The following is a 26,736-nucleotide window of genomic DNA, read 5'->3' as shown; positions in this document are numbered from 1 at the left end:
CTACTCAGAACCAGTTCCAAGTAGCACGGGCTATGGTGAGCCCGTAACCTACCTGGCACAGGAGCGGTGCGCTGCGAGACCCCATCCGTACTCTTCGCCTTGCTTTTACCTTCTAAGATTTCCTCCTCCTCACCTCTCTCTTGCCTTAATGCCCGTGCCTCCCTCGTCTCAACACAATAAACAACAACCTCATATCATCACAATTGACTTGATAATGGTCCAGAACGGACCGAAATCGTCTCATTTTCTGGTGTGTGGTTTAGTCTTCATATGTGTGTGTTATTTTACTTAAGCCGTGTTATTTTGACTCATCGTCTGCATCCTAAGGTTAATCACGCTATCAGAGGTCTAATATAGTACATATATGTGCTATTTATAAGAATATTTAAGTTTGGTTTTTAGCCTGTTCCGGACTATAGAATTATTAGTACAAAATTCTATTTGTCCATACGCTATAATTTTATTTACACGACTGTCCACATAGTTATAACACATACTATAATTTCAGGAAATGGGTTAAACCTAGCGTGTTTGTGTTGCTTAGTACGTAATTTGTATTCCATTTTTCACAGACATCACCGTATAGCCAGTAATATTTATTTTAATATTAATTACATGTACACAAAATCCTTTCATGTAGACGTTCCCCTGCTATATATGAAGGACGAGTTCATGCTTATGTACGCTACACTCGTCCCCCATATGCAATATGTGGGAGTAGAAGACCAATATACTGGTCTTCTATACTCTAATGACTTTAACGTCTCTCTATCAATAAAATAATCAGACATCTTTACTACTCTTAACCACTTTCTTTAAGCTTGCTAATGCAGCATAAAGTTCAGATTGCGTTGAAGACACATTGTCAGTTCAGCAGTGTTCAGTAACAATGTCTACGGTGCCAAGGTTAGTGTGTTCAAAACTCCATGTCATGCTTTTCCGGCTTTAGTTACCTGAACATCATAATAAAACAAGGAGATTGTTTAATTTAGGTGTTTTTCGAATACAATCATGCATAAGTATCTACATAGCCAAGTGAAACAAAAAATACTCCGAGCACTTTCGCGATTCAACACATTTTCAAGACTGCAGTAGACTAAGACGATTTATTGATAAAGATTAAGCCACCCACGTTAATTATGTTACCCGGTAATCTGTTCCATAAATCATCAACCCCGATTCCAAAGCGGTATCTTTCCCAAATCTAAACTTATCTAATTTACTTCCGGGCTCTTGGAGACTCGACCCGTGGACCCCACGCGTGTGTGGCCGAAGCACAATTGACCGAGTTTTTATCTTTATATACGTTTCGTGTTGATATATTTAATACGCTATTAATATCCACAATCACTAGGGCTGGACGGTAGAGCGACGGTCTCGCCTCATGCAGGTCGGCGTTCAATCCCCGACCGTCCCAGTGGTTGGGCACCATTCCTTCTTCCCCCGTCCCATCCCAAATTCTAATCCTGATCCCTTACAAGTGCTATATAGTCGTAATGTCCCGTCCTCTCCCTCCCTCCATATTATGTCGATTCATCCAATTGTATCCTACTGTCATATTATACCTAATTCTTCACCTCTGAAGAATTTCTCATTTCCAACGTATATACATTGATCTATTTTTTATTAAATTCACAATCAGACTCCGTAATTTCAGTGCCATCCAGCTGATACTGTATCTTGTAATTCTGTCATCATTACCTAGCTGAACATCATGCTTTGTAACAAAATAAAGTTATCTTATGTATCCTCTATTTATACTTTAAACTACATTGTTCATTTCTTCCCTCCCTTTGAACTGAATGGGTTAATTAAGTAGAATGGACCATTCAATAGCTCGGTCAATAGATCTTCGGCTTCACAAGCGTGGGGGTCCGCGGTTCGAGTCTCTTAGAACCCAGGTAAATGAAATGAATTAAATTCATTCGCTTCCCCTATCTCTCATTAGTCTAATAGCCGAAGCTACATTTTACCTCCGATACTCTATCCCCAGTACTATGCGAGTTCAATTCCACCCTCATTATCGCAATCATAGGCATCCCAAAATTATTCATATGGTTCATTTTTGTACCTTCACCTTGTTTAATCTACCTGGGACCAGATTCACGAAAGCACTTACGAACCTGTACATCTTTTTTCAATCTTTGGCGGCTTTGTTTCCAATTATTAAACAGTTAATGAGCTCCGAAGCATCAGGAGGCTGTTTATAACAATAACAACAGTTGATTGGGAAGTTTTCATGCTTGTAAACTGTTTAATAAATGTAACCAAAGCCGTCAAAGATTGAGGAAAGATGTACACGTTCGTAAGTGTTTGCGTAAGTGCTTTCGTGAATCTGGCCCCTGTACTAAAACAAGAAATGACAAGTGCAAAATAATCGATGAGAGATCTCACAGTACTTATTTACTTGAATTTACCAGAGGGCCACCATCTTACTGGTGACTTAGACGTGGACAGGAAGCTGGTTGGTCCCCCAGTATGTTCTGATAATTTTATCAAGTTGGATAAATTGGGGGACCTTTGATAAGCTGGCGGCTTTGTGTCTTCGTCGAGGCCACAAGAGTGTAAGGGGCCTTCATGTAAATTCAGATTAATATGTATATCATGCGGAGCATAGGTACTACCATTCAGTTTCCACGATTGAAGTGTTCACGTGTATGAATGGACATAACAAAAGGGATGTAAATAAGGTATTAAATGTACCAACACGATAGAACACGAAACAATGGATATAAATTGGATAAGTTTAAATTTAGGAAAGACATGGATAAATACTAGTTCGGTAACAGGGTTGTCGAATCAATTACCGGATAACGTTATAGACGTAAGATTCCTTGAGTGTTATTAAAAGTGTTACATGTCTTCCCACCTGCAGGGCTCTGTGGTGCGGGCTGGGGTGGTGATTGTTCAGGTGGTGCGGGCTGGGGTGGTGATTGTTCAGGTGGTACAGGCTGGGGTGGTGATTGTTCAGGTGGTGCGGGCTGGGGTGGTGATTGTTCAGGTGGTACAGGCTGGGGTGGGGATTGTTCAGGTGGTGCGGGCTGGGGTGGTGATTGTTCAGGTGGTACAGGCTGGGGGTGGTGATTGTTCAGGTGGTGCGGGCTGGGGTGGTGATTGTTCAGGTGGTACAGGCTGGGGTGGGGATTGTTCAGGTGGTGCGGGCTGGGGTGGTGATTGTTCAGGTGGTGCGGGCTGGGGTGGTGATTGTTCAGGTGGTGCGGGCTGGGGTGGTGATTGTTCAGGTGGTACAGGCTGGGGTGGTGATTGTTCAGGTGGTGCGGGCTGGGGTGGTGATTGTTCAGGTGGTGCGGGCTGGGGTGGTGATTGTTCAGGTGGTGCGGGCTGGGGTGGTGATTGTTCAGGTGGTGCGGGCTGGGGTGGTGATTGTTCAGGTGGTGCGGGCTGGGGTGGTGATTGTTCAGGTGGTGCGGGCTGGGGTGGTGATTGTTCAGGTGGTGCCGGCTGGGGTGGTGATTGTTCAGGTGGTGCGAGTTAGGGTGGTGATTGTTCAGGTGGTGCGGGCTGGGGTGGTGATTGTTCAGGTGGTGCGGGCTGGGGTGGTGATTGTTCAGGTGGTGCGGGCTGGGGTGGTGATTGTTCAGGTGGTGCCGGCTGGGGTGGTGATTGTTCAGGTGGTGCGGGCTGGGGTGGTGATTGTTCAGGTGGTGCGGGCTGGGGTGGTGATTGTTCAGGTGGTGCCGGCTGGGGTGGTGATTGTTCAGGTGGTGCGAGTTAGGGTGGTGATTGTTCAGGTGGTGCGGGCTGGGGTGGTGATTGTTCAGGTGGTGCGGGCTGGGGTGGTGATTGTTCAGGTGGTGCGGACTGGGGTGGTGATTGTTCAGGTGGTGCGGGCTGGGGTGGTGATTGTTCAGGTGGTGCGGGCTGGGGTGGTGATTGTTCAGGTGGTGCAGGTTAGGGTGGTGATTGTTCAGGTGGTGCGGGCTGGGGTGGTGATTGTTCAGGTGGTGCGGGCTGGGGTGGTGATTGTTCAGGTGGTGCCGGCTGGGGTGGTGATTGTTCAGGTGGTGCGAGTTAGGGTGGTGATTGTTCAGGTGGTGCGGGCTGGGGTGGTGATTGTTCAGGTGGTGCGGGCTGGGGTGGTGATTGTTTAGGTGGTGCGGGCTGGGGTGGTGATTGTTCAGGTGGTGCGGGCTGGGGTGGTGATTGTTCAGGTGGTGCAGGCTAGGGTGGTGATTGTTTAGGTGGTGCGGGCTGGGGTGGTGATTGTTCAGGTGGTGCAGGCTAGGGTGGTGATTGTTCAGGTGGTGCACGTTAGGGTGGTGATTAATATGATCATATCCTTATTTCGCGAACAGCGTTCAGGGATCGATGCTTATGGTACTATATGCAGCGTTCACAGACGCCTTACATATTAGACGCAACTGCGCATTAGCGCACGACCGTGCAGCGGGCAGCATGACAGGTGACGTCACTGACGGCCGTACCTTAGTGGTTTTCAGTTGATTTCGAGACCAACTGAAGTGTTTTGTTATAGCGTTACTGTTTCAGGGTTGATAGCAATAGGCTAATATATATATATATATATACACATTCCTGAACGAACCTGCCTACATGCCCAATAAATTTCCCTTTTTAAGGCAAACTTTCATTCCTTCGCATAATTTCTCATTTCATTCGCTGTCCTGTTTGTCACTAGTCTCCGATGTATTTAATTATTAATACATTTTATGTATATATTATTCGTATAAGGTATCGGTCGTTGTTCATCATGTTAGTACGTGAGGGTACTGGCGTGCCTCTACCATGATGTACACGAGTGGTGGCATGTACTACAGATAAGCAAGCTTATCTCTCAACTTGATTTAGTCCATAGTATCTGTCACGTATCAAAGATGTGGGAATACAGTCATCTTGAATACACGTGAAATTTTAATATAAATAAAAATAGTATAGGAAATACCGGATAGCCTAATAGGATATAGGAAAAACTGAAAAATAGGAAAACAATTTTTTTTATTAAGTGTGCATACATTATCCTCCAATCTTAGCAATGTTGTGTGTGCTTTGTTTATTTGTTCTTAGTAGTATGCAGGACCTGGCCCTAGCCTTTCCACTTGGTTATCAAGTGCCTTGACTCCCAGCCACTTTATTTCTTGTCATACACTTTAAGAACAAAGGATATAGGAAGCCTCTGATATTTCCCCCCTTTAAATTCATTCCACGTTTTGTACTGGACTTAAACTGAAGAAATGCTTCCACACAGTGGCTTTATGCTCAACCTATTGGGAGGGTAGAAATAGCCTAAGCTACTCTATCCTTTTGAGCTGTATCGTATTGTCTCAATAAACTTATTTGAACTTGACCTCCTGTCTATTTTATTAATTGCTTTCCTGAGGCTTTTCATGTCTGGATCATGTCTTCTTTATCTCTAGTTTCTTCCAGTGTCATTATGTTCAGCTCCCTCCATCTTATCACTATAACCATGTCCCAACAAATATGGGACAACATTCAATCAAATATGGGACTGGTATTGTAGTCAACTTCTAAGCTATTTCAGTCTTAATTTTGTACTTTTTGAGGCAGACCTAACTTTTAGGCTAAGGAGCAATTTATGTGATGACTAATTCTTTTGATTTTATCATATATACACAGTACTGTAATAATTAAAACACTGAAATGGACATTTCATCCTTTTATACAACTAGTCTCGCCTAGCCCATCCCCTAGTCTAGTTCATTTGACATAAGACTATAATGAATATTGCATCACTTTCCAACACCCTGTCAAGCCACTTTATCATACAGTACTCTGACACTTGTATGACAAACATATGTATGCTCATGACTGTGTATTACATGAAAATGTGTAACTTGAAAATCGAGGAGCAAATCAGAATGAAATTTAGAGGGAATGTTGTGCATGTTGCAAGGATTAAATTGATTAATTTTTATTAGATATTCATACTGATACTATACATGCTGAACTGTATGGATGTTGCTTAAGAAACAACACTGCTAAGATTGAAGGGCATAAGTATGCACTCTTGTCATAACAAAATGATTTTGTGTTTTTCTAAAATATTTTTATTTATACTCCTTCACAAGTATTGAAGATTTCTGTGCATTAGATGTTAACCTAGGATAATTCACTTCATGTTCATTTTGTGTTAACAAAGGATCTATTTCCGTTACCTAAAAGAATACACAGCAGGCTGCTGGTGTGTTGCCTTGCCCTGATGTTCTCTAGACAGTATGTCACATTGACCCATGCATGATAGACTACTCCATCAGCATTGCACATAAAATGTATTTTTACATTTTTCCTCCCTATTTTATCCATACCAAATTTTGTTTGCCATTCACAGCACTATGGAGGAGAGTCAGTTGAAGTCGGTAGAAGAGGAGGAGAAAGAGGAGGGTGAGCTAGAGGAAGGAGAGCTGGAGGAAGATGAGGGTGGTGAGGATGCTTACAAGAACCAGCTCACCCCTGTCTCTCCCCAGCTGGTGCAACAAGAGAAGCAAAGGGAGCAGACCAAGACAAACACTGAGGAGGAACACCATGAAGCAAATCCAATTGCTGCTCTTGCTGCAGATACAGAGGCCAGAGAGGAGGGGAAGAGAGAGAGGAGAGAGGTAAGAGGGAGGAAAGAAGGGATGAGAAAGACGTGACAGTAGGAGAGTGTGTGAATGAATGATGGATTGGGTAAAGAACAAATAAGAGTATCATATATAAATATAGATGAACGCTAATGACAAGTTTAAAAGTGGGTAAATTTGTACTGTTCATATTTTGATATTTCACCCAGTTATTTTATGAGGAAGGTAATATAACAGATTAAAGTTTTCAGTCTTGATAACAATAATAAAATTGTAGTACAGTTCTGTTATGCTCATTGTTGCCTCCGGCAGAGTAAGGACGAAAAGAAGAGAAAACATAAGGAGGAAGATGAAGAAAGAGAGAAGAGGAAGAAGAAGAAGAAAAAGAAGAAGCACATAAGTAGTGATGAGGAAGACGAGGACGAGTCACCTCCGATGGTGAAGCCAGTATGTCATCACATTATTAGTTTATGCTTTTATTAACTCTTTGAGTAATGAGAACGTGTTACAAGACTCGTCTTGTGCTCTGTCCTTGCACAGTGCATTATTTCCTAGCATTCGCAAGTTTACATCTCTCTGATTAATAAGCTTTTGATTACAAATCTCATATGAATTGTTGGACAAAACATATTTTCTGTGTGTTGACCTTGCAGGTTCTATCTTTGTCAAGTCTCCTATTTTTATTTGTTCTTTAGATATTTTAAAAATTTCTTTTAGTTTAAAAAAAAAAATAATAAGGCATTCTGTTATTTTTAAAATTTTTGATGTCTCTGATATCTAGAGAATGTCACTGAGTATCACCTTCAAACTTTTAGGAGTACTGTACTACCAAAAATCAGTAATGCCTATTTTATTCTACTCCTGTCATCTTGTTCCAACACCTTCTGCAGCAGTCTTCCTTGTGACCAACCAAAGGCATCTAAATTGATTCTTGTTCCTTCATCTGTAGTCATCCTCATTGTCTTTGTACTCATGTTGGCACTCATGACAATGGAGGAGCAAGAACGAGAGATAATTTACACACTCAAATTTGCAACAAAACTATCACCAAGCTTATAAATTGACTAAAGTATGCATAATTATATGCTGTACTACATATTGAATTTTAACACAAGATCAGAACATCTAGTTTTAAAAGTATCTTGTTCTAGTGTAAAATCACTTTTCTTGTTATTTTTCATAATAAATGTAATATTTTTGCTTTTTTAAAGCCGTTCCTTCACCGTAAAATGATGGGGCCGCCTGCATTTGACAGCAACATGGGCTTTGATGCTATGCTGCAGCAGGAAATGATCTTGAGAGGGCGTTCCCCACCACCTGGCATGATGACTTTTCCTCCACCCTCTGGACCCTTTGGTGCTCCGCATGGCATGTTTAGGGGACGACCCATGTCAGGTATGTTGGCTTTGAGAGTACTGAGGACAATAAAGAGAGTGGGTTACATATAATAACCATAATTACAAAATGAACTAGGCCTCAGATATTTTATCCTCCCATCTAAATTAAATGTATAACCCACCTTGTTAACCCACTGATCAATTTCTAAATTTTCCCTACTTTTCCGATCACTATTCTGCTATACACATTCCTCACTATAGCACACTTGGGTAACTAATACCTCTATAATTCTTACACACACTACATTCTTTTTTTTATTTGTATACAGTGGTAGAATCATAGCTCTTTTTATGTATTTATATACTCTTCCTGTACAGATTATGACTCGTTTGAATCTGGCTCGGATTCTGAGGCACATGACCGCCATGGACGGAGACAGAGACGCCTTAACAGAAGATTCAGGAGGTCTCGTTCTCGGTCCAGATCCCCTTCTCGCAAAAATGAAGCCATATGCATGTATTACATGCAGGGCAGTTGTCAAAGAGTAAGACTTTATTTACTTTGTATTGTATGACAAAATATTCTTTGAGTCACATGTTAATAAAAGAAGAATATACTGTACTGTTGTTGCCAATTACATGTTATCACTTTATTCAATTTTTAAGCTCTTGTCGATTTTTGTATTTTATAATAAGTTTAAAACCTTAAACAGGCCTCTGTAAACTGATACCTTTAGGCTCATTTACCTGATCCATTGCATGAATAACTACAATGAATGTATGCCAGTTAGAGGCATATGTGCTATACAAATGCATTACACTTCATACTAAATTACTATACAGAAGACTCAAGCACTCAATATCCCCCCGCCAATAAAAAATTATAAACCTAAAGAACACCCATTATTGCTCTGCAACTGGCACCATTAAAACAAAACTACACGACAAACTGCTATGCAGAAGCTAGCAAAGACGCAGCCAAGAGTGATTGAGTGCCTGCATGGATGAGAAACAGCCAGTACATACTGTACTGTACATGGCTGTAAAGTACAGTTTGATCCCCCAGAACCTCCTGGCCAAAATATCACTACATACTACATATACATAAATATCACTACATGACTTGCAAGAGAACAGGGTGGATGCAATATGTTATTTGAGGGTTGCTAGCTTCCCTGGCTTTGTTGCAGTGACTGGCTATGCCATCAGGCAGTGGTTGGAATAATTTTGGCCTAGTGGCAATAGTTGCAGTGATAATTGGTGTTCTTAGGGCTTACAATTATTGCTTGGAGGGATTGTTAAGTGTGGGATGTGTCTTTTATTTCAGAGAGTCGGTTGATTAATGGTGGATTGTCTTGTCATAATGGGGTTAAGTCTATTGAACTTGTTAATGATGTTCTGGGTAAACCATATGAGCTCTGGCTACGGGAATGACTGATGGGCCCTAAGTTAGGAAATACAAAGTACAGTATTTGAAAATCAAACATATTTATTTTTGCTTGAAACCTTTTGATATAATTTTATGCATTATCTGTTTGCCATGTGTTCACTCAAATGAAAGATGTGATTGTTCACTTTAAATATCCACAGGGAAAAGGATGTCCATACTCGCATGATGTACAGCCACAACGAAAGATGGAACTCTGCAAATTTTATATGATGAACTGTTGTGCAAAGAAGGATAAATGTCTGTATATGCACAAAGACTTTCCATGTAAACATTATCACACGGGTGTCAAGTGCAAGTCTGCTGATAAATGCAAGTTCAGCCACGATCGTCTTTCTGAAGCGGCTCGCAGTGTTCTCCTTAAGGTTGGTGAAGTGTGCTTCTGTTTATGCTTCACAAGGCATGGGGTTCCATGCTAGAGCTGTATACTCAAGTTATGGTCTCATATACAATAGGCAGTGTGTATGGACGTGAAAGCCTCCTTGTTTAGATTCTTAAATTACATTCTTGTGTTTGCAAACTTCCGATATGCTCTGATATTATCCTTTTCACATGGTGTTAGTGTTGAGATTATGTCTACTCCCAAGCCTTTTTCTCTTATTGTTTCTTGCCTTTTCCTTATGGTATAGTTAAATACAGGTCTCCTATCTCTCTTACCCTTATTCATTATTTTGCACTATGTAGTTTGAATTCCAGCAGCCATTTATCTGCCCACTCTTGAAGTTTGTCGAGGTCATCTTGCAGTACCCTACAGTCCTCCTCAGTTCTTACTCTCCTTATTAACTTTGCATCATCTACAATCATCAACGTGTACGAGCTCAGTCCTGCAAGGTCATTTACAAAAATTTAAAAGAGTAGTGGTCATTGGACAACCCTGTGGAACACCACTTTCTGCTCTTCTCCAGGCTGACATATCATCACTGATCTTTTGTTTCCTGTCTGTCAAGTATTCTTGTGCCCTGTCCTTGTGGATTTCTTGTTGTCCCTGCTTGTCTTTCCATCTTATGTATTAGTCTTTTGTGTGGAGCTTTATCAAAGGCTTTTTAGCAATCTAGGAAGATGCAGTATACCCATTCATCCTTATCTTGTGTTATTTTGGTCACCCTGTCATAGAATTTAATCAGGTTTGTTAAGCATGTTTTTCCTTCTTTAAAGCTGTGTTGTGCCAACTAAAACTTTATTTTATCCAAGGTTTTCTTTTAGGAGATCTAAGTAATTTATCTAATTAAGTTTTTTTTTTTCCAGCATATAGAACTAGCCCCCAAAGACATACTGGGTGACTTTCCTCGTTTAACTAAAGAAGCTGCTCAACTTGTGGTGGCAATTACTGAGGAACATCGCAAAGGAACTCCAATGGATGTTGAAAATATGGCTGGGGTTATGGAAATAAAAGGCAGAGGTTTTAAATGTGAGTGTAGACGGTATTTTTTCTGCAATTGAACAGTTGTCAAGGAGTGTTTGATGAGCCACTCACTTTTTGTTCTACATATACTGTAGTATTAACCACTGCATTGCACATGGCAAAGTGTGCAGTGCACACTTGATGTGCACTGCAAATTGTTTTTAAATTTAGCAATGTTTTAATTTTTTAATACTTTTTACTCTGTGATTTGATATGAAAATTTTTGAGTTTGGCAATATTTTGAAATTTTTCTATTTGTTTTTTTAAATTTCAGCTAATGTTAATAATTCATTAACAACTGTACCACGAAGTTTAATAATTCAAATCTTATTTCATGTTTCACTGCACATGAAACAGGTGTGCGGTGCAGGGGTTAAATAAAATGTTTGAAGAAAAATATGTTGAACAGTTCATAAAAGTTATTTAAATTATTAAGGAATGTTCTTACAAAATGATTATAATCAAAGTTTTATAAGTTTGCTATAAATAGTATTAGATTAGTAAGCATTTTTTAATTCAAACTTTTTCTAATTTCTATATTTTGGTACAAATAGATGTTGACAAAGCAATAAAACTTCTGGGGAAGAAGCAAGAAGCACGGATAAAGAACATGCAGAAAAATGAACTGGGTGAACCGTCGGGAGCAGACCGTGTGATGAGCCCCGAACATCGGCAGACATTTAAGGCAACACACCACAAACTAGACGATAGCACACTCAGGTCGCCCTCCAAACAGATGCGAACCCCACCACAAAGTAGGTGCCGTTAATTAAATCCGGTAGATTTATCCAATTTTACTTGGAATTGATAAAACTGACAGGCAAAGATCCGTTATCATCATTTTCAGATAAAATGTTTGTGTTTGTGTGGGCTGCTGTTTAGTGAAAAGTTATTAACATAATGGGAGAAATATTTTACTGTTACAAGTATATACATGTACAGTATAGTATATGGTCTGTGATGAGTTATCACAATAAATTCTTGCATGTTAATATATTTGCCACTTACCATTGTATTGCTATACAGTACTGTATGAATATTTAGCCTGAAATCAAATAACATTATAGAACAATCTACTGCATGTGCTCAAATTTGTCAACTATCATCATTTTAGTATACACATATTTGGCTTCTGGACATTTATTACAGTAGAACCCTTGCATGTTCACTAATTTTCCATTTGAGGTTGCAGTTCATCTAAAAAGGTTCCTCTATTGTGCTTTACTTTATATAGTATTTTATCATTTTTAGGTACATAGAACCAACACAGTGTTACTTAAATGTTCAGCTTTAACATTGCAAGGAAATTTTAATTTCACTGAGAATCTTAATCAATATTTTTTAGTGGGCTGAGGTCCGACACCTTCCTTTGAGTTTGAGTCACTGAACATTGAGCCTGAAATTCTCTTTATTGTCTTGTATTATTTTCTCTTGGATAATTGTGAATAATGATGATAATTATCATTAGTTACATATGTCTGCTTAGTTATTTCTGTACAGTACTGTATAACTATATCAAAATATCACAAAAATTAAGTTTTGAGTTAAATAACAAGCACTTCTGATAGTCACTTGGTGCTCCCTAAGGACAAGCATCTTTTGACTCCATGATGTGTCTTAAATTTAGTCAGAAGTTGATAATCAAATCGGCATCTGCACAGCAGGGATCATTTCGAACTGTCCCACCAGCGAAGCCGGTGGCTGAGCGTACAGAACACTGGACACGTGATCCTGTGGTCCCAGGCTCGATCCCAGGCGCTGGCAAGAAACAATGGGCAGAGTTTCTTTCACCCTGATGCCCCTGTTACCTAGGAGTTAGTCACCTGTCACGGGCTGCTTCCTGGGGGTGGAGGCCTGGTCGAGGACCGGGCCGCAGGGACACTAAGCCCGAAATCATCTCAAGATAACCTTTCAAGATAACCAGGTCATAATGATGCTATGGAGACACTGGAAAATGTACAGACCCGCTTGAATTGACCATCAGGTAGCAGATAATGAAGACCTTGTAGCCCTTCCAAACAATAACTGTCAGTTTTTCACCCAGCTCGTTCACTTTATTGCCATGAGATAGTAGCATCCCAGAAACATAAGATATTTTGATTATTTACTTCCAAAATGAACTGAGTCTTCATGCAATTTGCCTAAGTTCAAGAAAGAAGGGACGGAAGGGCTATCCTGGACGTAACAGACTGACTTGATCAGAAATGTTTTTCCTATTAGAGTACTCAAAGCCTGATTTCTGAGCTCCTTCCAGAAGAAGAAATTGCAATATAAAATTATAAAGCATGAAAGTATTGAAATGCTTCCTTTTCAGTGATCTCTTTGTTGCTTCTTGATCCAGGACCAGTGTCCACCTAGGACACAGCACTTATGCCTGCCTAGTCGATATTTAACCCCACTGTGGCAAAGAATATTTTAAATAGTGTTGTTGTCATGTAATTGGGAAGGGAAGAAAATGTAGAATCCTTCTCAATCCATTATCAAGAGAGAGCACTTGCTATGATGCCAATGAATAGAATAAACCTCTCAACACCTGCAAGCATTGGTTGGAAATATAAGGAAAGCCAGTTATCACTCTGTTAACAACTGGCTACTACCCAACCATGACCAGCTCGCAGTCAGGTCACCACTATTGTGTCTGAAGAGCTGGTAGCCTTTACTTAAAGCCCAGGGGCCAGATTCAAGAAGGAGTTACACAGCCACTTACGAACTTGTCCGTCTTTTCTCAATTTTTGGCAGCTTTGTTTACAATTATTATAGAGTTCATGAGGTCCAAAGCACCATGAGACTGTTTATAACAATAACAACAGTTAATTGAAAAGTTTTCATGCTTGTAAACTGTTTAATAAATGCAACCAAAGGTGTCAAAGATTGAGGAAAGATGTACACGTTCGTAAGTACTTGCATAACTGCTTGGTGAATCCGGGTCCAGGACACTAAAGCACACTCAGCAAAACGAAAATTAAAGGAGGAGAAAAGGAGCAACTGATGGGCTGTACTTTAATTGAGCATTTCACTGCTATGAATGCCTAATATATAAGCATGGCATCCTCAGTTGCTCCATGCGCTAACTATCCACACAGACCATCACCTACAAGGAAGATAGACAATTGGAAAACAAAATTAGGGTGGCTTGCTAAAGCAGAAAACCAAAGTCAGACAGGGCCACAGGAAGAAGGCAAGCCCCAAGAAACTCACAAGAAACCCCTTGCAGCTCAGGCTCCTACATTAAAGGTAGACTTGTACACTTACCTGGCATATGAAAGAAAATTAACATGAAATTAGAAGTCAGCCATCACTACCACCAAGAGAACAACCACATGATAAAATTGCAGGAGACAAAACAGCAGACCAAATCCACCATGAAGTAGAAACCCAGTCATCAAAAGCACAATAGGAGCCAAGGAGAAACACCTGTGGTGCTCAGAATATCGGCCCCTAGCAAAGGAAAGACAGGCCCACCTTCAACAAAGCATGGAAGGAATTTCAGCAAGGAGGCAAAACCCACTTCCTGAAGAGGAAGAGGAATCAATATGCCAACAAAGGGAGCCTGAACCTGCTCTCACAATCATGCTCTGAAAGGACACAATCAGAAAATCTTCCAGAGCAGTCCAGCACAACCTTGATATGACCCAGAAATATAATGTTAAAAGTCAGTTTATTTTAAATAAGTAAATTTGAGTCATTGATTGTATTAGTAGTGTTAAAGCAGCAATAAAGTGTGAGTAACCAGTACAACTACTGATGAAGTTGTGGTGCTATTGTGAATACTTTACTGGAGTATAATGGTGGTAGTTTTTGATGGTGATGTGTAAAATGTAAGATATGGTGATTGAACAGGTGCAATTTCTTTGAAATCTCTGGTTTTCTTTTCTTCTGATGCTCTCTTGTTTTCTGTGAAAGTGAGAAAATGTGGTGGTGATGATAAGTACAAGGACACCAGTATTATAATACAATTTTAAATGTCAGATAATTCAACAGGACCATACACCTGGCAGTATGGCTGTAGAGGAATGAAAACACCTCATAAATTCTCCAAAGAATGGGTAAATGGCTCCTGTATTATCAGAAGAGGTGTGTGTTAACATTGGCAAGGGTCAATATGTGTCGGTGTGTGCTAAGTGTTTGTTTACTGCATATTGGAGCAATGTGTGTGCTTTTCACTTGATTTATATGAAGGCATCTTCTTTCCCACTGTGTATTCCATAATTAGCCTACTGAATACATATTGTCCTTCCACACAGTTTGTATACTGTAGCTATCGAACTTGAGTATACTGTCTCCTTGCACACATCTTAATTTTCTTAAGAGGATGCACCTTGTGAGTTTTTCCATTATCTAGTAGCCAAATCACTTTGCAGAATTATCATAAAATATTCTGAAATTATTTTCTTGGATTTTGAACACCCGACTGTCTGGAGACTGTCATTAAAACAGTTAAGGTTCCTGCATGCAACATTGCTTTGAATGCATGAAGCAGCGCACAGATGTGTCCATGATTAAAGATATTTATGTATTGTGTATTTTTGTCTGTTGTTCATCATGTATTATGGTTTATGATAAACTGAATTTTATCAATAAATCTGAATTTTATCAATCATGTGCATGATATTGTATCATGCACAGCAGAAAATCTAGTGTTATATTTTCTTCTTGTAGGGAGAATTACAGATTGAAATAGCACTGTACCTTGTATTCTGTGAGCTGGTTTGTTGGATTCAGAAACGTCCTCAAGATTATGCTTATTACTGGAGGTTAAAATTTATACACCTGCAGTGGAAATATAACACTGTTAAAATGTGACATGATTGTTTATCATCACTGTTGGATGAATATCAGGCTCGGAGTATATATGAAACACTTTGCTTAGCAGAACACTCACTTGCTCCCATTAAGGCAAGATCCTACTGACCCCTGGTTACAATGTAGCACAGTCAGGACAGATTATTTACATTTTTGCACTGATGCATCAGGGAGCTATTTAAGACTGTTACTGATGTGTCATGCTGGTGCTAGGGAATGGGATGAAATTGTCAATTTCGGTTATTTCTTGTATTTGTAATGATATCGATACATCGCAAACATTTACAGCTTGGTATCGAGTTACATTAACTAAGAGCAGATAATTTTCTTACTATAGATGTAAAAAATTAGCAAAAATCAAATATTTATTTTTAAGCCTCATAAAACCAAAGAAAAGTATGGTACTAAAATGGAAGTGCCTGAGTAAAAGGGTTATGGGGAGGGCTCACCTGGAACATTATGTTGAGAGAACAAATTTGTACAGTGATAAATATATTATACATACATAATGCTCACCACTGCCATAGGAGAAAATGGTTATCTTGGTGAAAGCTTGCTCTAGGATGCACATTGGTTGCACCATTGGTGAACCTTGCAGAGGTATTGGACACAGTTACATATGGGCTTATAAAACATCAGAGTATTGATGTAAGCACAGAGGATTGCCAAGCTGGAAAGTCAGTAGCTGGAGTCAGTCAAGTAAGAATGTGTTGAGGCTGGAGCATGTAGTTTGTTTTGGTTTGGTGTTGCTACGTAATGGCAGTTTGAGGTAGTAACTAGAGTAGTTCAGTAGTTAGCTAGCGTACTTGTCTGTACCTGTATCGATAATCAGTGCCGGGGTAGGCTATTGAGTTTTATGTAAGTGTAATCCCTGACTGCACTCTGGGCCAGATTGAGTATTTTCCAGTGGTTTCATACCAGGAGGCATTGGTACAGATGTTTGATCTGCCAAAACTGTGGCCAGTCTTAGCCAGGAGTAAGTAGGCTCTTGTCATAGGGAGTACCAGAATGGAGCATCAGAGTACAGGTATATTAGATTCAGGATTACCTTTTCAGTTCATTAGAATTCTATTTGGGCTAATTCGGTAATATAAAAATGAAATTTTGGGGTCCAGCATACCTGGAGCATACCTGGAGAGGGTTCTGGGAGTTCCACTCCCCGGCTCGACTTGTGATACCCAGTACATTTTTGTACGTTTGAGTAAATAGTTGCTATAAGTACTGTACTATAATTTTAGGAGGTTCATGAACCGGAGCATCGTGTTATGGATGTGTAGCAAGTATATTATGTCAGTAATATACTTGCTCCATATTCTTATTCTGAACAAGTACATATATTATTGATATACTGTACTCTAATATACTTGCTATAGATGAAGTATTGGCTTTGTTGCAGTTCAGATATGCTCATGTAAATACATGTATTGATTATATTTCACTTCAGATACTGTGTATATATAAGTAATTATTAACTTCATTATACTAAAAGTATGTGCAAGTAATTTAAGGCAATTGAATGTACACACATCACACACATTTAATATTTGATTTTCTTCGCTTGCAAACCAATGTGTGCTATTGGCTTCCTTCTCTTGTACAACCTAGTGAATTATTGAGGACCTTTTCCATACACTACAGTCTACTCACTTTTTAGGCTTTTTCATTTCATTTCAATTTTTTTTAATTACTACTGTATATCAGTTGCCAAATTTATTAATTCATTATACTGTACATTGGTTCCATAATTGAAACAGGTCAATATAAATTGACCTGTTTATTTAGTGTGAGTTACTAGACTCTAATTCCATAATCACATAGAACATAGAGTGAACACATTACAGTAATTACGTTTTTAAAAGTGAAATGATCCAACAGGATGGCACCCCCAGGGTACTGGCCCACAGGGAATGGGTGTATATCGACAGTTCACCAATGAATGGGTAGATGATTACCATTACATGCAAAAAGGTGTGTTTACATTTGTTCAAAGAGTATAAATATAAGGGGAATTGTGCTAAGTGTCTGTGTGTGTGTTTGTACTGTACTACAAGGTTTGGCAAGTACATGCACCAATTGGTTTGTTTGGTATTTTTTTAAAGTGCTGCATTGTCACCTCCCTTTTCTGCATTTGTATTATATTTTCCATCTTTATGCATACATTTGGAAATACAGTAACTGCTTTTCTTCTTCATGCTTATTTCTTGGAGCGGGATCATTGCTTGGCTACTTGCCTCATATCACATCTGAATAAATACATTATTTAAGGAAGACTTTTTACGATAACAAATTTCTCTTCTTATAATGTTATAGGTTGCATAATATAAAAGAAACCTACTAAAATTATTCAAATAGACAATAATTTGTATTTTATTGTAGAGTACATTATAAATATCATTTGCACGGAACTAAACTAGAATCAGAATAAACAAAAATTGTTTTCTTCCGATACTGTTTGAAACGATGATCAAACATGCTCTGTTAAACCTACAGTATATGATTCTGGCAGAATTTGTTGCACACATTTAGGGATTACTGGTATGAAGATAATTTGGCATCAAAGGCTTATGAATTTTTCTTGGCTGTTTTTTGTGTATTTTACAAAGTACAGTAATACTTTTAGCTTGCAAAAATATATTTTCTGCACATGTTCTTTTGCCACATGGGATAAAGCATTACTGCTAGGTCATACAAGTTGTTTTAGTATTTTGTAAACCCAGCGATAATGAAAAGGCCAAAGGACGTCACTCTTGTGCCTACCAATGGAAACCTCTGATTGTCAAACAATCATAGCACACATTAGCTACACACATCTACCATCAAATAGCAACACCCCATGTGACGCAAAGTCTACACACCCACTCTTACGAGACAATTTACACAGTCCACATTATACCAGTACTAGAGAATGCAGCAATATTGACATTACTAATTCATGTGCAAAAGGATCTTGTTTGTAAAGTGCAAACAAAATGCTCCATAATAGCAAATCCACTCCACCCCCTTATACGGTAGTGAATCTGAGCAAGGTCACACTGCATGCTAACAACAGGTATATTAATTACTGGTTGAACCCTATCTTGTTACCAGACAAGGCCAGAGCAGCAACCTCATGGGAAAACTGTCTCAGCCTTGAGGAAACTAGCGCAATCTGGAACAAGTATTCAGAAGTATTGTCCCAGAGCCTTAGGAGAGATAATACTTCTGAATAGTATTGTGAATAGCTAGGTTAGAGCATAACACAATACAGTGTTGGTGTTCTACATTAGTCAACACCTAACAGACTGTATGTGAGGTGGTAATGAGTGTATGGACCTTGAGTCACAAGTAAGTAGTTGTTAGCTGTAGAGCCATAAAATGTGCTGCAACCTAGTGAATAAGTGTCTTTAGGACTCTTTCATGCTTGATCTCGAGAAGATATCTTTATTTTCTGTATTTTGGCTTGATTGATAATATTCTTCAGTTGACTTCCAAGCAACTTGTGACCCTACAGGTATGCTTTAGCCCCCTGTGGTACCAATACTGAATGTCGTTCTGCTTGAAAGTTGTAAGCCTTTTTAAGGTATAATGAACTCTAGGAGCAGTACAATAAGTAACTTGGAAAAGTAATTTATTGCTAAAGTAATCCTATAGCAGGAATATATTGCCACTTTGCTTTGAGTAACTGTGCAATACAGTATGCTGCTTATTGCTAGTATAGGTAAGATATCTAGTTTTTCATTATACAGTATTGTACAACATTTAAATATATACCCTGCAGCCTTGATATAATGGGCGCATCAGAATGAATTGGCACTAAACAAACCTTGCTACAATGATATATGGTGCCCATTATACTCAGATGTCTTAATGCTGTGGCCCTATTCTGCATAGGCATACCCATATATCATAGTTCTGAGCTGGATCACTTGGTTGTTCTTTTAGACAATGTGTCTTTCCTGGGCAAAGCTAAATACTGTACAATCAACCAAGTCAACATATTGACCAGTCACAGCGAGGATCTTTTGAAACGCCCTTGTCAGGTCACACTCAAGTGAGGAACATAAGCAGGGGCATTTGGTTGTAGTTGGTAATATTGTCTTAATGGGTGGTTAGGTAGTTAAAGGGGAACTTGGCCATCTGTGCTACCAAAGTTGTGGCTAGAGAGGCTTTTGGGTATATCTTAAGCACAGTTGTGTCTTCGTCATTCTTGGCTATATTGAATGTTCTCCAATGTCTCCCTGGCATCAGTATGACCTAATGGGAAGTGTCTGAAAAGTTCACTTCCACACCAGTGTGGAATGTGCGTGTGTCTTGACTTTAGCAAAGCCTAACCAAAAGTGAGTAGAATCAGGCTTAAAGAATCAACTGGATATTTTGTTCAGAAAAGTGCTTTTTATATGTAATCAAAGCTAAACTGTCTAGTTTTACCATCATTATACCTTACAGAATAGTACTAAAAATGCATTATTTATACAGTATATTATTTGGTTGCATAAGTATGCAGAAAGATGTGCTCTAATATTTGCAATAAGTGAAAAATATAGAATATTTTACACCAAATTTAAATGGCTAAACCTTTGAAATTATGAAATCTTAAACAAAATTCATAACTAGGGTACAGTCCCTTATGCTGCATTCTGTTAAGATTACACTTGCAATTGCATGTACAGTTTTGTGTTGGCTTCAATTTTGTCTTTTTTGTTTTGCTTGCTTTTTTTCTACCCACCACCACTTAATATTAATTACAACATTTCATCCATATAAAATTGAATTTGTCCACTTTTTACCATCCTCCTTGTGTACTTTCCTCCATGACTTAACAATGTGATTATTTGTTCTGTCCTATTTCATTGGTTATTTTTAACTCCTTTCTTCTAGCCATTTTCTCATTTCAACATGTTCATATCATAGCTATTTGAATTTTTTCATTTCAGTTGATTGTCATGTCATATCATTTGATTGTCATGTCATCTCAGTTGATTGTCATGTCATCTAAGTTGATTGTCATGTCATCTCAGTTGATTGTCATTTACTCTAGTGACCAATAATTTCATATCATATCCCTTTGCAGTGTTTTGAGTTTGCATACCACCATTGAATAAAAAAATATGCACATCATGAAAACAAGAGAATTGTTATAATATTGTCTGCAAAATATCCACGTTTAATGGTTTAATGATTTTAAAAAAATTAAATTCTTTAATCCACAGATGAAGAGATGGTTAATGGTGAACTGTCCACATCAGGAGGCAGCAGCAACATCAGTAACACCAGTCCAAACAATAGAGGCAATGTTAGCTCTAACACTAATGTTAATTCAGACAATTCTAGTCAGGCTGGGTTAAGTGCAAGTAGAAAGCTCGGAGGTTTCATGACGGCACGAATGCCTCAGAAGCAACGGGAGCTATTCCAGCGGATTGAACAGCAACACTCTGTCCACCATGACCAAGATGACTCGCTGGTTGATGGAGGGATGGACGAAGCATCAACTAGTGCCAGTAATGTTAACTGGTACTCCAGTGATGAAGATGCAGATAATCCCTCACTTTCCAAAACACAATCACAGGTAATTTTACTCATAATTTCTTACTTTTCATCATAAATCTTAATATGAGGATATTTCTCTTAGACAAGTTAGTTAATGGTTTTGGAATGCAATCCAGCATTGACTACATTCTTCATTAAAACAACTTCAGAAGGCATATTGGCCCATATGAGGTGCCTTACTTTGCGATAATTCTGAGGCTTAGCGTCCCCATGGTCCGCTCCTCGACCAGACCTCCTCATTAGTGGACTGGTCAACCAGGCTGTTGGATGTGACTCCTTGCAGCCTGACGTATGAGTCACAGCCTGGTTGATCAGGTATCCTTTGGAGGTGTTTATCAAGTTGTGTCTTGAACACTGTGAGGGGTTGGGCCATTTATGTCCCTTATGTGTAGTGGAAGTGTGTTGAACAGTTTTGGGACTCTGATGTTAACAGAGTTATCTCACAGAGTACCTATTGCACCTCTAATTTCAACAGGGGTAGTCTGCACATCTTGCCATGCCTTCTGGTCTCACTTGAAACATTCCATGTCTTATGTTACCTGGTTATTTGTTCCATAAATCAACACCCCTGCTTTCAAATCAGTATCTACCCAGATTGTTCCTGAATCTAAACCTACAATTTATATCCATTGTTTCGAGATCTATGCAGTCTGAATATTCTGAATTTGTTCTCAGATCTCCTCTCATCCGGCAAGCAATTTATCTCCAAGTAGGACACCACCACTACCTTGTCAAGTTTCTGCTACACCTCCATCAGGTAGGAGTTTCACATCTTCAGGAAGGCAAGGGAATAGTCCTGGCACACCTTCCACAACACCACCACATAAGGGTGCCTTCCCAGCCATCAACTTGGACAGCATCAACATCTCTTCAGATCTGGCAAGTGTTTTGTCAGCTCTAAAGAATCAGAATGCAGCTAGTACTAATAGGTAAGCTTTTTTTTTATAGCTTTTGTTTACTTTATTTGTATAAGTTTTGCTACCTGTTTTTTTTTTTTTTTTTGGTTCATGCATATTGCCGCAGTACAATGATCTCTCGCCTGGACTTTCACTCTCGATTAGCCTTTTAGCATGTTTGTTCTTCTGCCCCTAACCCCACAGTGATCATGTGCAGAGTTTTTCTTACTCTCAAAGGAATGCCTGAAACAATGCATGGTAATGTTGCTGCTATGAAAACTAGAGTATTGAGCATAAGTAAATGCTTCTTTCTGAGCCATGCTCCTAGATACTTACACAAATAGAGTGGTAGACGGTTGGAACAAGTTAAGTGAGAAGGTGGTGGAGGCCAAGACCGTCAGTAGTTTCAAAGCGTTATATGACAAAGAGTGCTGGGAAGACGGGACACCACGAGCGTAGCTCTCATCCTATAACTACACTTAGGTAATTACACTTAGGCAATTACAGCTAGCTACTATGTGGTCCACCCAGGACTCTCAACACCTGCCAGGCTCTCATGACTTTTCTCTCCCATAGTGACATATGTTGAAAAGTGTCGTTATTATCTCCCTTCTCTAAATATGTGAGTGTGTCAAACTCAACCCACCACTGAAAGTTCTAGTCTCTTGTAATATTTAGGAACTAATTAAACTTCTTAAAAATTCCCCCTACAAGTGAAAACTAGAAATACCACAACCACAATTATTACTCTGCAAATTATAGTTAGTAGTTCAAAGCTACACTGATCAGCACTAGATGTCACCACCATCAACCCAACAGGGGCGGTACTAAAAGACCCTAACAGTATAGTGTTTAAGAAGGAACTCTATAAACAGCACTAAAGAGTACTGTACCTAATCGACTAGGCTGTGATTTAAACATCAAACTGCATGCAATGGTATCTAACCATCTAGTCAGTCAGATCATCAATCAGAATTTCTGATCAAAGACTACGGGGAAAATGATCCTGTGAGCCACTTCATGGTACCTGTAGTGACAACCATAGGAGAAGCACAACTCTAGAGGATCCAAACCATGCTGAACTACTACTCTTTCCTACCGAATCTTGGTGACCTTGTCATAGAACTCGGGCAGTTCTGAGTTATGCCTTTACATGCATATATTTATGACTATTTTCTCCAGTTTTTTGCAAGGTATATAAGTCAGTGACACAGGTTTGTAGTTTTAAGGTCTCATTTTAACTTGGTAACAACTTGCAGACAACTTTGTTAGTGGTTTAATGTCTTAATGTGGTCTTATCTTTCCATTATACACTATTCAAACACAATGCAAAATGAGAACTTGTTTAATTGAATATCAGTTATACAAGGCATTTAAAAAAAAAAAAATTTTTGAATGTAATGAAATGCCAGTTTCTGGATGAGTGCCGGAGGCTCCCTGACCAGCTTCAGGGAGCCGACGAGGCTCTCCACACAAAATAATAACTTGGTAAAAATATATTCTAAATGTCAGACAGATTTAAAAAGAAATTTAAATTACAATGTTGCATGTCACATTTATTGACTGCTTATAGCTTATTATTGTACAAACACCATAAGCTGTCTTATGGTTTCATTTGCATTATTCATTAGAATGTACAGTACTTAGCAACAGTGATGTGCAAATTAAGTACTGTACAATATATGTTTAGTTCAAAATAAATGAAATCAGTCAGTTAACAAAGGTATCTGTTTTGCTAAAAATTCACATTTATTGCAGAAGCAGCACAGAGGAATCGGGTCGAAATCCAAGAATGCAGTCTCCTCGCGGAAAAAATCCAAGAGACATGTCTAGAGATACATCTCGGGACATGGCAAAGGATTCAAGAGAAACATCTCGAGACCATAGGGACACACCAATGGATCAGCTGGAGCCACCTGGAGACATGCATAGAAATCCTCGAGATATGTTCCGAGATACAAGAGACATAATGCAGAGTCCTAGATCAGGTGCAGACTATGCCCCTAATCTTTGGCCAAGGGATCAGTTACCTGTGTCTATTATGCGAGATTCCTGGGACCGTCGGAGTGAAATGGACTCGTCCAAAGATGCCAGAGATATACACAGTAGTTTATCAGATACACGAGAGGGTTCGGATATTGATCATGATCAGCGACAAAGGACAGGGGATGTTGACTTAAGAGTGTTACCAGGAGTTGAAAATAGTCGAACTCAAGGATCAAATGTTAAAGGTTTGCGGTATGATACAGACATGAGGATCTCAAGTGAGCACTCAATATATGATGTAGATTTAAGACAAATAAATTTAGCAAATACTTTTAAAAGTAATGAAGAGGAAATGAATTCACTGCCATTTAAAGTACCGGTGCATACCCCAGCCAAAGAAATTGTTGCTTCAATATCATCTCATTCTCCTATGTATTATCAGCTTTTAAAGGTGACTATTCCTAAACCTAATTTTGCCCACCTCAAAATTAATAAGGATGATCCAAGAATCATGGAAGATCCCAGACTTCGAAGAATGCTCAGAAGAAATTCAACAGAGGAGGTTGCTAATCGCAGTCCAAGGACACCTTCTAGATATGACATAGAAAGTCCAATGAGCCCTCCAGGATTTGCAGCTTCCAAGGGTGACTTAAGACTTTCTGACTCTGATTCTAAAGATTCCAGAGACCCAAGAGTGTCAACTTCAAGGGATCCTAGAAGTGAAATTCGCGCAGATCCTCGAGCTGAAAACCGTGTAGAACCTAGAGTAGACCCTCGGATGAATGTGAGAGCAGATCCTCGTGTTGGAAATAGAGGTGACCCAAGAGCTGATTCACGTGATCCAAGAACAGAACAGTTAAGTGATATAAGAAATCAAGATCCTAGAATGAGTGGGATGTTTGGAGGTGGAAATGGTGGAGGTATGATGGAGGGAGGAATGCAGTTTATGAACATGGGTCCTGGGCCCATGGGTCCTACACTTCCTCGTGGTGTGGACCCCAGGGGTAGGCCAGGGCTGCTTGGCCCTGCACCACTGGCATTTTCTCCGGGAGTTCCACGTCCCATGGGGCCAAGGATGCCTCCATTTATGATGGGTCAAATGGGTCCAAATGCTGGTTTTTTCCCTGATGACAGTGGGGAGATGATGGGCGGTGGAAGTTTCCCCCCTGGAGGTTCTGGATGGGGAGGACGTATACCATCAAATGACCCTAGACTACAAAGAGACATGGGGGATGGAAACAGATCATACACTCCACCTCCGGTGTCCTAGTGACTCATTGGTAATGCTTAAATGCAGTTACCTTTATAACTCTGTGATGTTAGCTACTATGGGGTATTACTGATCTTAAACATATGATGCCAATAAGTGTGGGTCTTGATCTTTTGAGTTTGCCTAATAATTAGGCTGTATGATTCTGTACCTCCTATTTCCTGCAGTGCACATGTACCTATGTCACCTGTTATTTGTATTGTTTAATGTAACTTGTGGTGATGAATGTATGATGTACAGTATAGTTACAGTTATAATCCTGTAACCCTTCTGAACCTGTATTTCTGATATTAAATAAGATCAAAATAATTTAAAATCACTTTCTTATTTTAAACAACTTGTCCATAAATTGTATTATTTCTTGTTTATATTAGTATGTAGTTCCTTCTGTGCAGCTATATCTGTTATGTATAGGTAGATATGAATGTGTAATAACATGATAATATTTTAAGTTCTTCACTCTAGTAAATTAAGAAAGATGCCAGAAATGTTAAGTAATTAATTGTAATAACCAATTCTTACTTTTTTGAGTACAAAGGGATCTAATCCCAAATAGGCTGTTGAGGAGTTGAACTGTAAAGGTTCATGATATTGTTTGAGGCATTTAGAAGGGGACATTTCCATGCATTACATTTGGTATTAAGAGCAATACTCATGGTTTTTGGATAATTTCTCATATTTTAACTGAAGTACTGTACTGTACATTAAACCAAAATATTTTGACACTAGGAAAGCAATATTCTTTATATTAATTAAATACTTTAGCTTCAAAATATAGTATAGAATGCTTGGTTTACTGTTAAATTAGTTTAATATTACCTCATATTGCTCAATACATTTAGGGTAAAAATATACAGATTTAGTTCTACATACATTACTACATATATACAATATTGTTACAAAAATTATACTTCAAAGATATGTGATAAAGTTTATCAACCTCACAATTATGTAAAAAAAAATTATCTTAATTTCATAGTCCCTTTTGTGCCAGAATGTAATCTAAAATCACTTGTCAGCAGGAAAATGTAAACGTTTCTTACAGCAGAAAAGCAAGCATTGCTGGCAAGATATTGTTTTTCTGCTGCTGACAAGTACTTTATACTGTACCATAAAAGTAGGCTTTGATATTTGACTTGCCCACTGTTTTAGTAAAAATGGATGGATAATATTATTTTGGTGTTTGATTTCTCTCTTATTAAAGAAAATCACAAGAAATTAACAAAATACAAACGATATACTTATTGCACAATGTATACAAAGCAGACTAATATGGTAATTCTTTATTATCCCTAAAGTGTTGAAATTATATTGTGGTATGTTTTTGTTAACCAGAGGTGCAGTTTTAAGGCTTGAGCTTCATCTTCAGCAGTATTTTAGATAGTATTTGTGCCACTTTGATAACGTATGGTTTGAATGTTTTGCAGAAATTATTAGGAATAAACTGGCATGTGAAATTGAAGCCAAGATTTTACAATGTGAAGTTTGTATATCAATTAAGTCTTGTTTGAC

At 38.8% G+C, this 26,736-nt stretch overlaps 2 protein-coding genes across 11 annotated transcripts in view; both read left to right on the top strand.

The window, feature by feature from the left end:
- Positions 1 to 26,398, top strand: part of su(sable) (suppressor of sable) — a 33,275-nt gene extending 6,877 nt beyond the window's left edge. For 4 of the 10 annotated variants that reach the window (XM_045749924.2, XM_045749925.2, XM_045749929.2 and 1 more), the window contains exons 2-13: positions 6,326 to 6,593; positions 6,870 to 7,004; positions 7,769 to 7,952; positions 8,273 to 8,439; positions 9,485 to 9,706; positions 10,587 to 10,749; positions 11,298 to 11,498; positions 14,725 to 14,817; positions 17,422 to 17,514; positions 20,736 to 21,091; positions 21,748 to 22,001; positions 23,727 to 26,398. In XM_045749924.2, the coding sequence (XP_045605880.2) occupies positions 6,330 to 6,593; positions 6,870 to 7,004; positions 7,769 to 7,952; positions 8,273 to 8,439; positions 9,485 to 9,706; positions 10,587 to 10,749; positions 11,298 to 11,498; positions 14,725 to 14,817; positions 17,422 to 17,514; positions 20,736 to 21,091; positions 21,748 to 22,001; positions 23,727 to 25,224 (3,630 nt within the window). In that variant the 5' untranslated portion in view covers positions 6,326 to 6,329 and the 3' untranslated portion in view covers positions 25,225 to 26,398. The remainder of the gene's footprint in view (positions 1 to 6,325; positions 6,594 to 6,869; positions 7,005 to 7,768; positions 7,953 to 8,272; positions 8,440 to 9,484; positions 9,707 to 10,586; positions 10,750 to 11,297; positions 11,499 to 14,724; positions 14,818 to 17,421; positions 17,515 to 20,735; positions 21,092 to 21,747; positions 22,002 to 23,726) is intronic. The other 6 variants (XM_069302166.1, XM_069302167.1, XM_069302168.1 and 3 more) reach the window with 2 other exon arrangements.
- Positions 1,821 to 4,112, top strand: LOC138350881 (uncharacterized). The gene is made up of 3 exons (XM_069302330.1): positions 1,821 to 1,901; positions 2,876 to 3,004; positions 3,093 to 4,112. Exons 1-3 carry the CDS (start codon positions 1,821 to 1,823, stop codon positions 4,110 to 4,112), a joined length of 1,230 nt encoding a protein of 409 aa, XP_069158431.1.
- Positions 26,399 to 26,736: the final 338 nt, after the last annotated feature.

Source organism: Procambarus clarkii, chromosome 47 (assembly GCF_040958095.1).
Source record: "Procambarus clarkii isolate CNS0578487 chromosome 47, FALCON_Pclarkii_2.0, whole genome shotgun sequence".
NCBI classification, from domain to species: domain Eukaryota; kingdom Metazoa; phylum Arthropoda; class Malacostraca; order Decapoda; family Cambaridae; genus Procambarus; species Procambarus clarkii.
Note: the sequence above shows the minus strand (reverse complement) of the source record. Positions and strands in the feature narration are given on the sequence as shown.

Excerpts from the sequence above, each read along its gene's own strand:
- LOC138350881 (XM_069302330.1), top strand. The coding sequence starts at position 1,821 with ATGGACCATTCAATAGCTCGGTCAATAGATCTTCGGCTTCACAAGCGT. Across the intron at positions 1,902-2,875 it reads TCGAGTCTCTTAGAACCCAG|GGCTCTGTGGTGCGGGCTGG; the intron begins GTAAATGAAATG and ends TCCCACCTGCAG. Across the intron at positions 3,005-3,092 it reads GGGTGGTGATTGTTCAGGTG|GTGGTGCGGGCTGGGGTGGT; the intron begins GTACAGGCTGGG and ends GTGATTGTTCAG.